Below are 14,560 nucleotides of genomic sequence, written 5' to 3'. Positions count from 1 at the left end.
AAAAAACCTGCAATTTTTTTTAAAATTACCCAATTAGGCTGCGTTTCCATCAGATATGTGTTGCGAGGAATGTTTTTGAGAACCAATAGAATCGCTTCAGTGGCATCGCTCAGCGCGGCGATGCTATTGGATCTTAAGAACACATTCCTCGCAAAACATCTCTGGTGGAAACGCAGCCTTACTCTATACTGTAGTCTACTGCTACTGCTATCTACTGCAACTCACTGTTACACTTCACTTCACTTCACTGCTACACTTCACTCGCTGCCGCTGCCGCTACCGCTGCGACTGCCGCTGCCGCTGCGCTGCGAGCCCTGCGCGTTGTCGCTGCCTTCGTCGTCCGAGTCCTTCAGCGCCTTGGCCCGGTCGAGGCGGCGCGCGCGCGTCGTCTCCACGTCAGAACCCTCTGATTCCGACGAGTAAATCGCTGATGCTGACGCTGAAAGACCAGTTTTATATTAGAGCAAAAACTTTACACATGATTCAAATTAATAATGAAAGTATTTACTGAGAGAAAAGGAATATTTTTAATTTTAATTTAGCTAGCTGAATACTTTTTTGGAATAATAATTTTAAATTATAGCCAGTGCTTTGGGTCAAATTGTATTCAAAATGTTATACACGCAACAAGACTATTTAAGTCTATAAACCGTTTTCGAGTTAAATGATATTTCGGAATTACGGGCGTCATCTAGTAAACAAAATATATATCCTCACCTTTCTGTCCGGCCTTGTATTTATTCTTGATGGCGGCGAGGGACACGCCCCCCTCGTCTTCCGAGTCGTCGTTTCTGGCGGCCCCGCCCCCCGCGCCGCCCGCGCGCGCCCCTCCCCCGCCCGCACGCCGCTTGGGACGCGCCGCAGCACGCGACCGCATGGCCGCGCGGAGCTCCATCTCCTCTTTCTGTGGGTCATTTATTTATTTATCATTAACAAGATGACGCCCGCAACTCCATTGCGCCAAAATTAGTTTATCGCGCGGGAACCGGTTCAGCGGTTTGGGCGTGAAAAGGTAACAGACAGACAGATAAACAGACATACACAATTTCGCATTTATAATATTTGACGACCTCAGTGGCTCAATTGGTTGAGTGTGTGGCAGCTCAAGCCGGGGGTCACGGGTTCGAATCCCGCCGACGGAACAAAAAGTTTTCAATGTTCCCGGGTCTAGATGTGTATTAAATATGTGTATGATATAATTAAATCTTAAATATATATGTATAGTATAAAAGTATTAAATATATTTCCGTTGTCTGGTACCTGTAACTCAAGTCCTTCAGGTACTTAGCACGGGGCCAGACTGACGTGGTGTAAAGTGTCCATAGATATTATTATTATAAATGCAGAATTTTTGAGTATCGACGAAGACTTACTTAAAACAAAAAATCTAAAGTGATTAGATTATCTAAATTCTAAAGTCTAAAGTATTAAGAAATTAATAAACAAATTTTTTATAATATTGAAGATTGATAGTGAACTAGTATGTAGCTAGCCTGTAGAGTAAAGATAGCGTATTTTAATTTATTGTCCAGTACTTCATTAGTAATATTGTGTTGGTAATTAAAATGCTAAGTACACTTAACTTAGGCTATAAGTACGATCTATGAATTAAAACTACATATCCTTTATAATCTTGATCATAATTGTACCGGTAAAAGAGGTTACTAATACCAAAGACGGGCCAGAATGTTTACTAACCTTGAGCTGATACTTCCTATCCGCATCCGGGTCCGTACCGACTTGCGACAGTATCTTGATAGCTGACGTCTTCGTGGAGCGGTCGGCAGCGGAAAGGGTCATTTTACGGTGAGTGAAGGAATCCGTGGAATGGGGACGGAACGACAGCTTGGTTCGGAACACAGCCTGCCCCTGCAGACCGGTACCTTGACGGACAAATAGATGGTTGTGGTCACCCTGCAAGATGAATAAGGTGTAAAGAGTTTGACAAAAGTGAATTTTTGGTTATTATTTAAAATCCAAAAGTGTGATGATTCGTAAAATGAATCTTTATACATATATATATACACATGAATAATTTTTAATATCTTACCTTTTAGGAGTAAATATGCTCATGAAAATAAGAAATTTTTAGAGTGCAGTCAAATTTGTATGTTAAAGAAAAAAAAGGTGTGTTATGACTTAGGCATAACGTCTTAGCATTCAGGCGCACTTATGTATGAAACAGTTTTTTTAAAGTTCACAGAATACTTCAAGTTTCTTACTTTCATAAATATATTCACTTCTAAAGGGAAAATTTAAATAAAAAAGAGGTAAAACGGAACTGTCGAACATTCGCGTGTGAAAGATCCAAATAGCTTATTGTGGTATTCCATGTGCCTCGTTACCATACTGAAATAATCAGAGAGCATTAAAAACTTACATGTAACGGCTGTTTATAGACGTCGAATATCTCAGATCCTAGATGCAGGGACATACTGCCGTCCGACCACTTCACCATGCGAGCATTAGATTCTTTAACAGCGTTACCCTCCTTGTCGAACGCTGTACGCCATCGTATCGTGTTCTCTACCTTCAGTTTTAGCCTGCAAAAAAAACATTAAAAATCGAAATAGTCATTTTGGAGATGTATTAAAATCAGGGCGAGCATAGGTTGTGGAAACCTGTACATTTTGTGGTACACTTTACAGAAAAACTATCACGCCTATTGATTTGTGCTTTAACATAGTAATTTTTATTTATATGATCATCGATCAGTCAGTCAAGGTGTGACGAGGTGAGCCCTCACAAAGCTCGGCTTTTAGCTAGTTTATTGTACATGTGAAGTTAAACATCGCATAAAACTAGATTACTTGCTTGCTTCACTTAAAAACAATTCTGTCATTTTCTGTAATTTCGATCAAAATATACTAACAGACAGACAGACAAACACATTTTCGCATTTATAATTTAACTAAAGATGAATTGTTGAAGCTCTGGTTTCCTCCAAGAGCGGTGCCGTCAAATGGCGGCCGTGATTCAGAGGTGAACGACGTCACTAGAATGTTGTCTATATGGACGGTATGGCGCGATTTCCTAGAGAACGATATCAATTACCATTCTCTAGGAAACCGCGTCATATTGCTTACATGGATAACGTTCTAGTGACGTCATTCAACGCTATTTTGCGGCCGCTGCATGACGGCGCCGCTCTTGGAAGAAACCAGAGCTTTACAGGACATACCTAGCCCGACCTTCCTCGTCCAGGGTTTCTTCTTCATCAATCTCGTCCTCATATGTACTAGCATCATAAGGCCTCGTCTCCACTGACAAGAAATTAGGGAGCTTCACAAAGTGCAGCTCCTTGCCCAACTCCGTCCATATCTTGGGCATGTCCACATCGATTCTCGTCTCCGGGATTTCCACTTCCTCTTCTTCTTCTGGTTTCTCTCGTCCTTCCTGAAATTATCAGTGTTATATAGCCACAAGACATATGAATTCATAAGTCCTGCTTTTTGCTTCATACTTCCTCTATTGTAGGAGGCTGGTATATAACTTTACTTGATGTTATCCGCTATAAAACTGTTTGTCCTTTGCTGGGATTCAAAGTATCATAATACCAATGTTTTAAACCCAATGGTTTAGCAATTTCATTGTGAAACGGTAACTAACTTGGTTTAGTATAGATTTTTGCACAATGTTACCAACATTAGCGGCGGGCTTAATGCCAGATGGCATTCTCTACCAGTCAACCTTTAGGTGTCCAGAGATTATGTAGGCGCCAATAGTGTGAGAGAATGAAAAAAAAAAAAAAAAAATGAAGAGAAATCTAAACATAACTAAAGCAAATATTTACTTAATAGAGCGAGACTACTTTACTAATATACTATAAAAAATATACCTAATTTAATACAATTTATAATTTTGTTTATAAAATAAGGGGGCAAACGAGCAAATGGGTCACTTGATCGAAAGCTACTACCGTAGCCCATGGACCTCGCAACATTAGAATAGCTGCAGGTGAGTTGCCAGTCTTTTAAGACAGATTTTACCATAATCAAGTAAAGCTGTGTGTGTGTGTGTGTGTGAAGTGACATCTTGCCTCGTCTCCGCTGGCCTTGGCCTCATCTCCCGACCTCCGCTCATCATCAGAGCGGTCCCGGCTGCGGCTGCGAGACCGCGACCTCGACCTGGCCGACTGCTTGTCAGCTTCATCCTCCGTACTGATGTCTGATGCGTCTCCAAACAGCACGTCAGCGGTGACTGGAATCATTTTTGAGATATTGTAAATAATTCGCCATAGAACTCAAGTTCTTGACATTGGTTTCAGAATTAGCTTGTAAAAGTGGGCTATGTCTGCAGAATGTCGATGAAACAGGCAAAGGTTAGAGCGCCGAGTTAGGCAAATTAATAACAGCAAGCATATAAACACAATGCCATATTATTTGCCCAAAACACGCCAGTGTTTTGGCACTCAAAATAACACTCCTTTAATATGTGAAATTTGAAACCGAATAACTTATATACCAGTGTCAGTTTTCTCTTGATTATCATCATCTGAATCCTCTAATTTCTTGGATTTCTTCTTGGGTTTGCCGCTGGTGTCGCTCCCACTGTCAGATCCCTTGCGTCTCTTGGACGTACTCTTGGCATCACTGTCAGAATCCGAAAGCACTGCCCTCTTTTTCTTGCTTGCTGTAAATCAAATGGTAAATTATTTTCAATAATAGCTCTTGCGCATATCTAACCAGTTTTATGCAATAGGTTCCTATCATTTACTTTAACCAATCATTTGGCATGATGAAAAGACAATTATAATTGGGACAGATTGTCACAAGTCAGTCTGCATTATAAGATCTATGTTTTCTATTAATTTCTTTATAGTGAAAGTCACACACATTGACAACTATAAAATGGTAAAATGTTTCCAGGAATTGTATGGTAAGAACATAATATTATTCTATGCTAGAGAAGTACAGAACATACCTTCAACATCAGAAGCATTGGAACTCTTAGATCTTGACCTGGACCTGCTCTTTGATTTAGATTTACTTCTGGAACGTGATTTAGACTTAGATTGTCTTGATCCAGATCTGAAAACAAAAATATTTAAGAAGACATAACTTAGGATCCCATAATAATTAAACCCTTGTTAATACTGCTCAGCCATCTTTCTTCAAATACAAAATTAAATATATTTAACAATAGCAATAAAAATATATTCTGTTTCAACTTCACATCTTGAAAACTTTATTTCAGTCTTTAAATAAAAGTGTCTAAAATAATTAAAAACAGCCTATAATAATTATTATAATAGGGATGATGACAAGGTCAAAGATTAGCAAATTTTGTTAATAAAATAAAGAAATCACGGTAAAACATAAGTGTTCCCAAAATTTCAGCTCAATAGCATTTGTATTTTTTTTGATACGCGCCTTCAAAGTTGGATAATCAAGTCGATTTTTTTTTTCAATTATATTTCTTAATATTTGTATACCATTCGATAACTTATGCAATTAAAATCAACTTTTGTTATAAAACCACTGCTATAAACGCAATATTTAATATACCTATCGAGCAACGTTCTCTCCCGATGCGTACAAACTACGAAAGAGTGACGTCAGTCTTTCTTAGCACTTTGTATGGAGCATTTCGGGCAGGTCTATTTTATGAGATGTTTGAATTGTCATATCTTGGTGAATTTTTAAGCGATCAGAGTCATTCTTTCAGTGATGTTTCTATTTTTTAAGGGTTGTTCAATTACCAATAAGAAAAAAAAAATAGTCATCAAGCCTATTTTCTAAACAAACTTCTAAGCAAATATTTACCTGGATCTACTCCGAGATTTGTCCTTGGCTGGTGTGTCATCAATCATGAGGTTAGGAGAGTTGGACCTACTATCGGCCACATCAGGTCTTGCAGTTGGGCTTTTTGACCTGGATGATGCACTACCAGAGCGTGATCGCGATTTCCGACTCTTCGGACTGCCACTGACAGACCGAGACCTGCTCTTCTGCCTGTTAGGACTTGGGGAGTGTGATCTAGATTTTGGACTCTGAGATCTCGATTTTGGACTCTGGGACCTTGATTTTGGACTCTGGGACCTGGATTTAGGACTCTGAGATCTAGATTTAGGACTCTGAGATCTTGATTTAGGACTCTGTGATCTGGATTTTGGGCTATGAGATTTAGATTTAGGGCTTGCATCTTTAGGGCTGGGAGATCTAGACTGGGCACTGCCAGATCGTGACCTAGCACTGGCAGATCCACTTCGAGACCTGGATCTAGATTTTGATGCTCTGGGGCTGCCGGAGTGCTGGGATTTTGGACTGGAAGATCCAGATTTATTGCTGTGTGCCGAACCAGATCTTTGTGAGGGTGCTGGTGAATTTGATTTACTGCGAGAGGCATTTGAAGATTTCCTTGATCGGCCTGAACGACTTGACTTTGGAGATTCACTTCCAGATTTGGCAGGGCTGCGCGAACCGGACCTAAAATGTTTTAGGTTATGAGAATTACCAAGTACCCATAAAACATGAGTAAATTAGTTACATTAAGATATATGCCTGCATGTGATATCACCATGCCAAATTTCATTTCAATCTGTTCTGCGGTATAGTGTTGGAGATAGACATTCACACTTTTTAGAATATAAGTGTTGAATATGAATAAATTTTATTTACCGAGATCGGCTCCCTTCTTTACCGGGTGCGGGACTGGGACTCTTGCTGCGACTGCCGCTTGATGCACTGTCTGAATCGGAGCCTGAATCAGTTTCTGTAAAGAGACAATTTATTTAGAAACATCGCGGTACATAGTTTGTTTACATCGCAAAGGTTGTCGACTTGAGGTTGACTATTTTGATAAATGAGCTTATAGCTATAACATAAGATACTGGCTAATACATAAAACAATGAAATGAAAGCGAATTTTTATATAAAACTTGCTACAATAACCAAACAACTTGCCTCTTGTTTTTCGCGAACCCCGCGGTGCCATTTTATGTGTTTTCGGGTATTTTATATTTCAGGGAAAGAACCTAATCTTTTCACACTATTTAAGTTATTAATCTCGAAATATTTTGCAAATAAATAACAAATTATTGGTAAAGATAAAAACGTCGCGTTTACTGCAAAGTGCAAACGACAAACAAATTGACATTTGACAAATGACAATGACACTCTTTTTTTTCTTATTATGGCACTTCGGCTATAAAACCATGGCCAGTGTCGAGTAAATGGCGGGAAACAATGTTCTAGTATAGTACAATTTTTAGCATCATTTTCATATTTATTATATTACGTCAGGACTAAAGTCTAGTCAAAGTCTAAGTAAAAGTCAATACAGTCAAGGAGACAAGTCGGTCGATTCAGTAAAGTGGTACGCTTTACTAAAACTTTCGATGGAGTTTTGGAGGGAACACAAAACAGCACGTTTCTGGATATAACATAATTTTCCTACACTTGTGCATGAAAACGAATATCTAATGGTTAATATCCTGCCAATATTACACATTAAAAACCCAGATAACACAATTTTAGGAAAATAACACAAAAAAAATACAACATCACTCAGTTTCTTTATTGTTAAAATTTAACTAGAAGCCCAATAATATTATATACGCCTTTTCGAGGTGCACCGTGCATCACAGAAGGTTATCACTTATCATTTTGTAATGATTACAGGGAAAAGGTGGCAATGTGGCCCCTGCATATATATTATATTGGCCCCCTTCAATATTTTAATGTTTTAACAACGCTAACCAGTATAATTTTGGTGGAACAGGATGCTCGCGGCATGCTACTAATTTAGCACCGTACAAATCCAACAGAGGCTGTCAAGTTCGATTGTCATATTTTGATCGAGTTTAAACTTGCGACCGGTGAAACTTATAAGTGTGTGTGATTTTATTTCGATACTTGTAGTGCCATGGGTACGCGGTATCAAATTTTTGACTAATGGGCTATGTAGAATGTAGAGGCACAAGTGGAGGCTCCAAAGGTGAGTAAGTTTTATATTTGTGATTTTTGCCGTTAAGTTTCACTTGTGCAATACATTTAGGTTGGGTTGCACCAACTAACTTTAACTATAACTGCAATGCAAAATGTCAAATCTTTGGTTAAAGTTAAAAATGGACGCCATCAAGACGCCATATTTAACCATAACCATAGAGCTCGACAAGGTTTTAAATGTACGTTGCGAAAAAAGGAACTAACGCTGTCATCATACAAAAACGCAATTTTTGACAGTTCTCCTTTACCAGCAGCGCCCACGCCCACGTTCATTTATAACCTTGTTGGACAGGCTGTCATCTATCAATTTCTCCGTCAAGCTTAAAGCTAAATTTAGCCTTAACTATAACCATAACTTAAACCTTAACCTTTAACTTTAACCACGCCTCTGGTGCAACCCAGGATATTAAGTTTCGATTTATTTTGTTTTTAACCTTTATAAGTACGTCTTGTATTGCTATCTATTCTGTGCCTTTAACGTCTTCACGGGCGGGGTCTACCACGCAGACCCCACGCGCTGTTTTTGACGGTATTTTTTTAAATTGGCAAGTTACGATCGCACACTTTCGGCTAATCTCAATGCAAAGCGAGGTCTTTCAGTGTGTTAAAGTCCGAAGTTACATTTTTACTTATATTACCCACCCCACCCGTGATTTAACGTATATAATTTTTTTCACATTGGTTATACACTATACAGTGTTTATTTGTTAGTTTTTTTGAATTGGCTATGTATTGGACATTGGTTAAATTTAAAGTTATTTTTATAGTTTAATATGGTGCATCCTTTAGCTTTAACTTTAACCTTAACTTTAACCAGAGAAATTCACGTATGAGCGGCGGTAAGGACACCATATTTAACTTTAAACCAAAGATTTAACATTTTGCACTGTAGTTAAAGTTAAAGTTAGTTGGTGCAACCCACCCTTAAGTATTTCCTTCCAACAATCAACTTATTAGATATGCGCTTGAAAACATAATAAAAGGACCGGTTTACCGGTTAATTTATTGGTTTACACTTTACAGCTGTTGAGTACATAGTAGTGAGTTAGTGACTAGTGCATAATCCCTAGATACCGTACCTACTCAAAGTTAAAAATTGTCTCCTGTCTAGTAAGTATATTATGAAAAAACTCAAAGATTGTCTCTGAATAGCTCTGAGTTTCGGACAGCGCAGCGTGGCCAGACGTCACGATTTTGGTTAAGAACCTAGGGTTACCTAGCTATTGTCTTTGTCCATTCTTAAATAGGGTACTTACTAACTAGTCACTACTTCCCTAGTTACTCACCTAATTACTACTGACTATTGGATACCTACTCACACTGCCAGTCACAAAAGTTTCGTAGCGCTAAACAAACAGACAAAATATTGTACTTCAACAAACAGGGGTAGCCACTAGCCGCTGGCTTTTGAACAAACGCACGTAATTTAATAATGCATTGATAGGTGCAGTGTTTGGAGTCAATTTACCGCTGCACACAAAACTACACAGTGAGCTTCTAACATAGGGGCTATAATTGCATAGCAAACGGAAACGACTTGAGTAAACTACCTAAACTTTACATCTGTTGATTGAATGGGATTGGGGCGACCGCCGACCGCGCGCTGCAAGTTGCAACCATTTTTCTTCAGTCAGTCAAACGATGGCCGCCGCGGTGGACGTGTGTTCCGGCCTCGCACAACACAAAACAACTTTGTTACGAGAACTCTGTGATACTAACGTTTTGGATGTGCTAGTGAAGAAAGGGTTATTGAGTTTGAGTGATCTTGAGGCGATAACCAGTGCAGTGGGTGCTGATAAGTGTAACTATTTCATTGAAGTTGTTGGTAAACACAGTGGAAGCAAATTGCGCGAACTCTGTGTGGTACTCAACAATGAGTGCCCGAAACTGGCCAAAGAACTCATGAGCGACAGACAAAAACTCTTCATAAATGGTATGTTTCGACTTTGGATTTAAAAAAATCCTAACTACCTAACATAACTCATAAGTGGTAGAAGTAGAAGTCATTTAAATCATAATGGCTCCGTAACCGTGGCTCACGTTCTTGAATTTTGACGCGAGTTACTACATAATTTTACTTAGTTTACTATTTTATGTGTATTTGTAGCAAGTTGATTAAAGGTAATATAATTTGTACATAGTTTTCCTTTATTGTGTTTTTTAAGTTTAAGTTTAGTTTTTAGTTGTACAAATAAAGTATTTTCTATTCTATTCTATGTATAATTATTACTTAGTACTTAATTAATAAGCACAAGTAGGTATTTGTAAACATGCAATGAAGATGAGTGATTAATTAAATAACGAATAGTTAAACTTACCTGTGGGCTGTGTAACTTATTTGCTATGGTAATTAGCGATGGTTAGATTTTATCGGTTTTAAATTAAGGGTACTCCCGTATGAGTAGTCATAACTCATAAGTAAGTATAATATTATATTTACATCTCACTCTCAGTTAAGTAATACTTATTATTTATTAATTATTATTGTTACCATATAATACCTAAATGGTAATAGAACGGATAATAGCGATGCCAGTCCAGATATTACAGTAATTATTATGTAATTTCCATACAAAAATAGTGTTTCCAAAACTTGGATCAACCAAAGACCCCTCAAAGGCGACTTTACTAGTTTTTCATCCTGGAACGGTGTACTTACGTGTTTAGTACTTTTTAAATGTGTACTACGTGTCACGTAGGTACTGTCACGTTTTGACCCTAAGCTTGAAAATTTTTATGATAGGAAGTGGGAACTCATAAAAAACTCATAAGTAATGCAAAACGCGGGTGGAATTTATCGTTGTCCAGAAATCTGTGGCTATACCTACTTACCATAAAAGCTGAACATAATAATAATTTAGAGCTTAGACATTTGAATAATATTACATTAGGAACTTGTCAAAATTAGGATTACGTGAGTATTGAAATGGTACGAGATGCTGTACGAGCGCTCAATAAACGCGCGTAAAATGTCCAAGAAATAATAAGATGTTGATTTAAAACATTGTTATTTTAATGTGGCATGAAGTATTTATTTTTATTTTTTATTTATTTATTTTAATCTCCAAATTCTCTCAGAAAGGCTCTCTTCTCTTATGTGTAGAAAGAAAAATCTAACAAGCGCTTACTGTTGACCCATGAGCAATAAGTACCGCTATGACACATTATCTTTTTTTATCTATTTACGCTTGATTTTTTCACACGCAATGGTCATAGACCCCAAACTTCTGTGTGTTCATGTTTTTATACCAAACAAAACGATAACTCGTAGTATTCAACAAGACTAACTAACTTCTTCCTCAAACCTTGTTGAATGAAATAGAAGGCTGCATGGAGTAAGTAGGTCGTCCCTAATCACATTACCCTTAAGCCTTTTGATAATGCTTTATTTTGCTTCGTTGTCACGAATAGGCTTAGGAAGGAACAGGCATTAGTCCCAGCATTTAATATTTTATAGGTAAAACTCTCACTATATTCAGGCTGGAACTCAAATAAAAAAATCATAATATTATATATAATATATGTATATAAACTTATTCCTTAGATACCGTAAATCTATAATTTGGACCCAAAATAATAAAGAATCACCTTTCATGTTTTGTCGAGGCTCGATGATATATTACATCATAAAAACAATAACTTGGATTAAATTGAAAAATTGCGCGTTGTTCTGTTCAAATGGGGGAGCCAAATACCTACAAATCTAGAAGAGAAGAATTAGTACTAAGCTTTATTCTGATGACCATAGAGTTCCAAATGAAAAGTTTAAGTCGGAAGTTATCGATACGAAGTAATAAAGTGTTAAGTACATAATGAGTATGAAAAGCTAGGTCAGGAAATAGGCCTTTGTGTTTAGATGACTAGAATTTTTGATATTTATTTTTTTATATAAGTACCTACATATTATAATTTATTAATTAAGTTATTATTGTTTAATAGTGTTCTCGCATACGAGAATCGCGTTTATTCACTGCGATCCTTATAAAATACTTTTAATTATTTGCTCCTTCCGATATTTTCGATTGTAACAAATCAAGTTAATATAAAAACTACAGACAGTCTCTACATCATGGGAAAAAGGCGTTAAAACTCTTGATGTAAAGTTATTGTCCGCTCAAATGGCCCTTAATTTTTATTGCTAACAATTAGGAGAGCTTAAAGTTAAGACTAAATTGACATACGGGTTGAAAGAACTAAGTACAGTGAATAGATGTTATAATTTAACGAATAAGTGAAAATATACGAGCAACCTTGTAGCTCTACACTTTTTTATACTTCTATTTTTATAAGACTGCCGAAAATGTATTGTGTTTTCAAGGCCCATTACGTTATTTACTTCCCTTGTTAAATCAGACTGCAGTTAAAGCGTACTTGAATTTTTCAAGTTTTCATTCCACTATTATATTCCTTTAACGTGGTACCCTGTGGTACCAATTAGAATAAAAATATTGAAGATTCGTACATTTAGTACCAGCAACCAACGCTGAACAATATATTGTTCAGCGTTGGTTCATGCGTAAAAATCCTCGATATTTCCTCCCATTTCCGTACCTGAAAAAAATATTGGCGATAGCAGCTTCATAGATCAAATACAATGTCTAAAGTATTTTTATTTACATGATACACTTCCATAGTATTATATTAAGAAACATAATTTAAAACTTAATAGCATTTCTAATAATGAAACGAAAGTACCCAGTTCAAGAAATAACAATTAACACTGCTTAATCTTAAAGCAAGTTAATTTAACTAATATTATTGCTATGCGAATAAGATCTCTAATTAAATTTTTTTATGAAGTCAAAGATTTTTAAACCCATTTTTTGGGTTTCAAAAAATCTTTCGCTTTTATAATATTAGTGTGATGGCTATCAATAATAATATTGCGTAATTGTTTTATTAATTGCCAAGGTGTAAAGTCAAGATAATTTAACCTATTTAAGTTGTATGGCTTCCTTGTAAAATGCTAAGTTAAACGCTTTACTTACGACTTACGATTAGTTAAATTAGGCGTTAGCTGGACATCCGTTATAATAATATATAATACGCACCGAATTTTATATTAACTTTTAAGTCATTCACTTATTTTTTTAATTTGCATTACTATTAATTCCTTAAAATGTATTATTTTACTGAAAACTTAACGCTAAATACAGGGGGTCATGCAAATAGTTTAAAAATTAAAGGCGCTCCACGAAAAAAAAGTTTGAGAAACTCTGAACTCTTCGATTATTATTATTGATATTTAATATAACAAAATATGTCAATTATTCTTAAAATATATTTTTTGCCACGTATTTACACAACAATAAAGTTTCCAAATTATTCCTTATTTGATATTTCTGATTGACATGCAGATTACAGACTTGCTATATTTCCGTTTAAAATTATTTTCGTTTGCGGTATGAGGAACCTTTTGTTCATAAAATATGATAACGTCCTATATGAATCCTATATGAATAGACCGTATAGTATACAGTGTATAGTCTATACGGGCTAGTACAGCCTTTCCCAAAGTGGGCGATAACGCCTCCTTGTAGGCGCTGAAGATCTAAAGAGGGCGGTGCGGGACCCAGAAAAAAATGGGGTCGTTCTGTAGAGGCTTCGGGGTGATTTATTTCATCTGGATGCATTTTAAATTGGAACAAGGGGGGCGCTAAAACATAATCTTTTCTCAAAGTGGGCAGTAAACTAAATAAGTTTGAGAACCCCTGGTCTAGTGTATATCACCACAGTAGATAGCTGTGGTGTATACTAGTAGTATACACCACAGCTATCTACTGCTTTCAACAATGGACAATCCTGTACAGTACAATCATGTTTATCAACGGACAATATCACATCGCCGAATCCAACGCACTTGCTGATCTCATTGTGATGCAGATTAAATTGTCGATGATGGTAAACACAGCGAGAATTAGTACGTAGGACCATCCAACCCTTATTAATGAAAGTCGGAAAAAACTAAAGCTTTTGTTTAAAATTAATAAAACCACGAATTATTAATGATTATGTTACTAAAATTTAATTATTTTGGATAGTATTAAGCAGTAGAATGCGGCTATTACAAGTTATAATACTGTATTAGCACAAATATTTTTTACAACCTGGCATAGAACATCCTTATTAGGAAGTCGGTTAAAATACAAGCTATCCGTTCAGTCATGGTAAGTGCATGTATAATTTATTAAGTATTCATCCCTAAATTATACTTTAGTGCTACTAACTACTAGCTGATCGCCACAAAAGGAAAATAAATTTATTTAACGAGTTCTTAAGTTCTTACAAATAATAGATTTTAAATGTCAATGGTAAAATATGCTGAGCATTTTAAACAATTTGACCTCAAAAGTTCTCGGCTAAATATAGAACGAAGTGTTCAAAACACTAAAAATATGGCTTAGGACATCGACGTTACATCATATTATTATTTGATACAAGATCAACAGTAGAATAACAAACGATTTATGATTCCCGATTTTGAGTTACATATATTGTGATGAGAGATTTAAATTATCACAGACTTTAAAAACATTGTTTTTTTTCTATCGATAACAATATGTTTAATGATAGTCAATCAAAGGCGCTATTTAATAATGTTATATCTTGTC

The 14,560-nt window shown here is 36.4% G+C and overlaps 2 protein-coding genes and 1 long non-coding RNA gene across 8 annotated transcripts in view; 1 reads left to right on the top strand and 2 right to left on the bottom strand.

The window, feature by feature from the left end:
- The window catches only part of LOC121736160, a 326,212-nt gene that overhangs the window by 125,710 nt on the left and 185,942 nt on the right, over positions 1-14,560 (bottom strand). The window lies entirely within an intron of this gene.
- Positions 141-7,067, bottom strand: LOC121736142 (another transcription unit protein). Its single transcript, XM_042127221.1, has 11 exons — positions 6,906-7,067; positions 6,621-6,714; positions 5,766-6,428; positions 4,924-5,030; positions 4,465-4,632; positions 4,040-4,200; positions 3,182-3,396; positions 2,381-2,543; positions 1,699-1,914; positions 718-904; positions 141-439 (listed from the first exon to the last, which is right to left on the bottom strand). Exons 1-11 carry the CDS (start codon positions 6,934-6,936, stop codon positions 258-260), a joined length of 2,187 nt encoding a protein of 728 aa, XP_041983155.1. The 5' UTR covers positions 6,937-7,067; the 3' UTR covers positions 141-257.
- LOC121736135 (tight junction protein ZO-3) overlaps positions 9,570-14,560 on the top strand; it is a 115,996-nt gene continuing 111,005 nt past the window's right edge. For all 6 annotated transcript variants that reach the window (XM_042127199.1, XM_042127197.1, XM_042127204.1 and 3 more), the window contains exon 1: positions 9,570-9,882. In XM_042127199.1, the coding sequence (XP_041983133.1) occupies positions 9,591-9,882 (292 nt within the window). In that variant the 5' untranslated portion in view covers positions 9,570-9,590. The remainder of the gene's footprint in view (positions 9,883-14,560) is intronic.

This window comes from Aricia agestis, chromosome 18, assembly GCF_905147365.1.
Source record: "Aricia agestis chromosome 18, ilAriAges1.1, whole genome shotgun sequence".
NCBI classification, from domain to species: Eukaryota; Metazoa; Arthropoda; class Insecta; order Lepidoptera; family Lycaenidae; genus Aricia; species Aricia agestis.
The sequence above is the reverse complement of the archived record's forward strand: the minus strand, read 5'-3'. Positions and strand labels throughout refer to the sequence as shown.

Bases quoted from the DNA above. Each gene is read 5' to 3' on its own strand.
- LOC121736142 (XM_042127221.1), bottom strand. From the start codon at position 6,936: ATGGCACCGCGGGGTTCGCGAAAAACAAGAG. The intron at 3,397-4,039 runs GCAAGATGTCAC...TGATAATTTCAG, and splicing joins CCAAGGCCAGCGGAGACGAG to GAAGGACGAGAGAAACCAGA. The intron at 2,544-3,181 runs GTATGTCCTGTA...TTTTTTTTGCAG, and splicing joins GACGAGGAAGGTCGGGCTAG to GCTAAAACTGAAGGTAGAGA.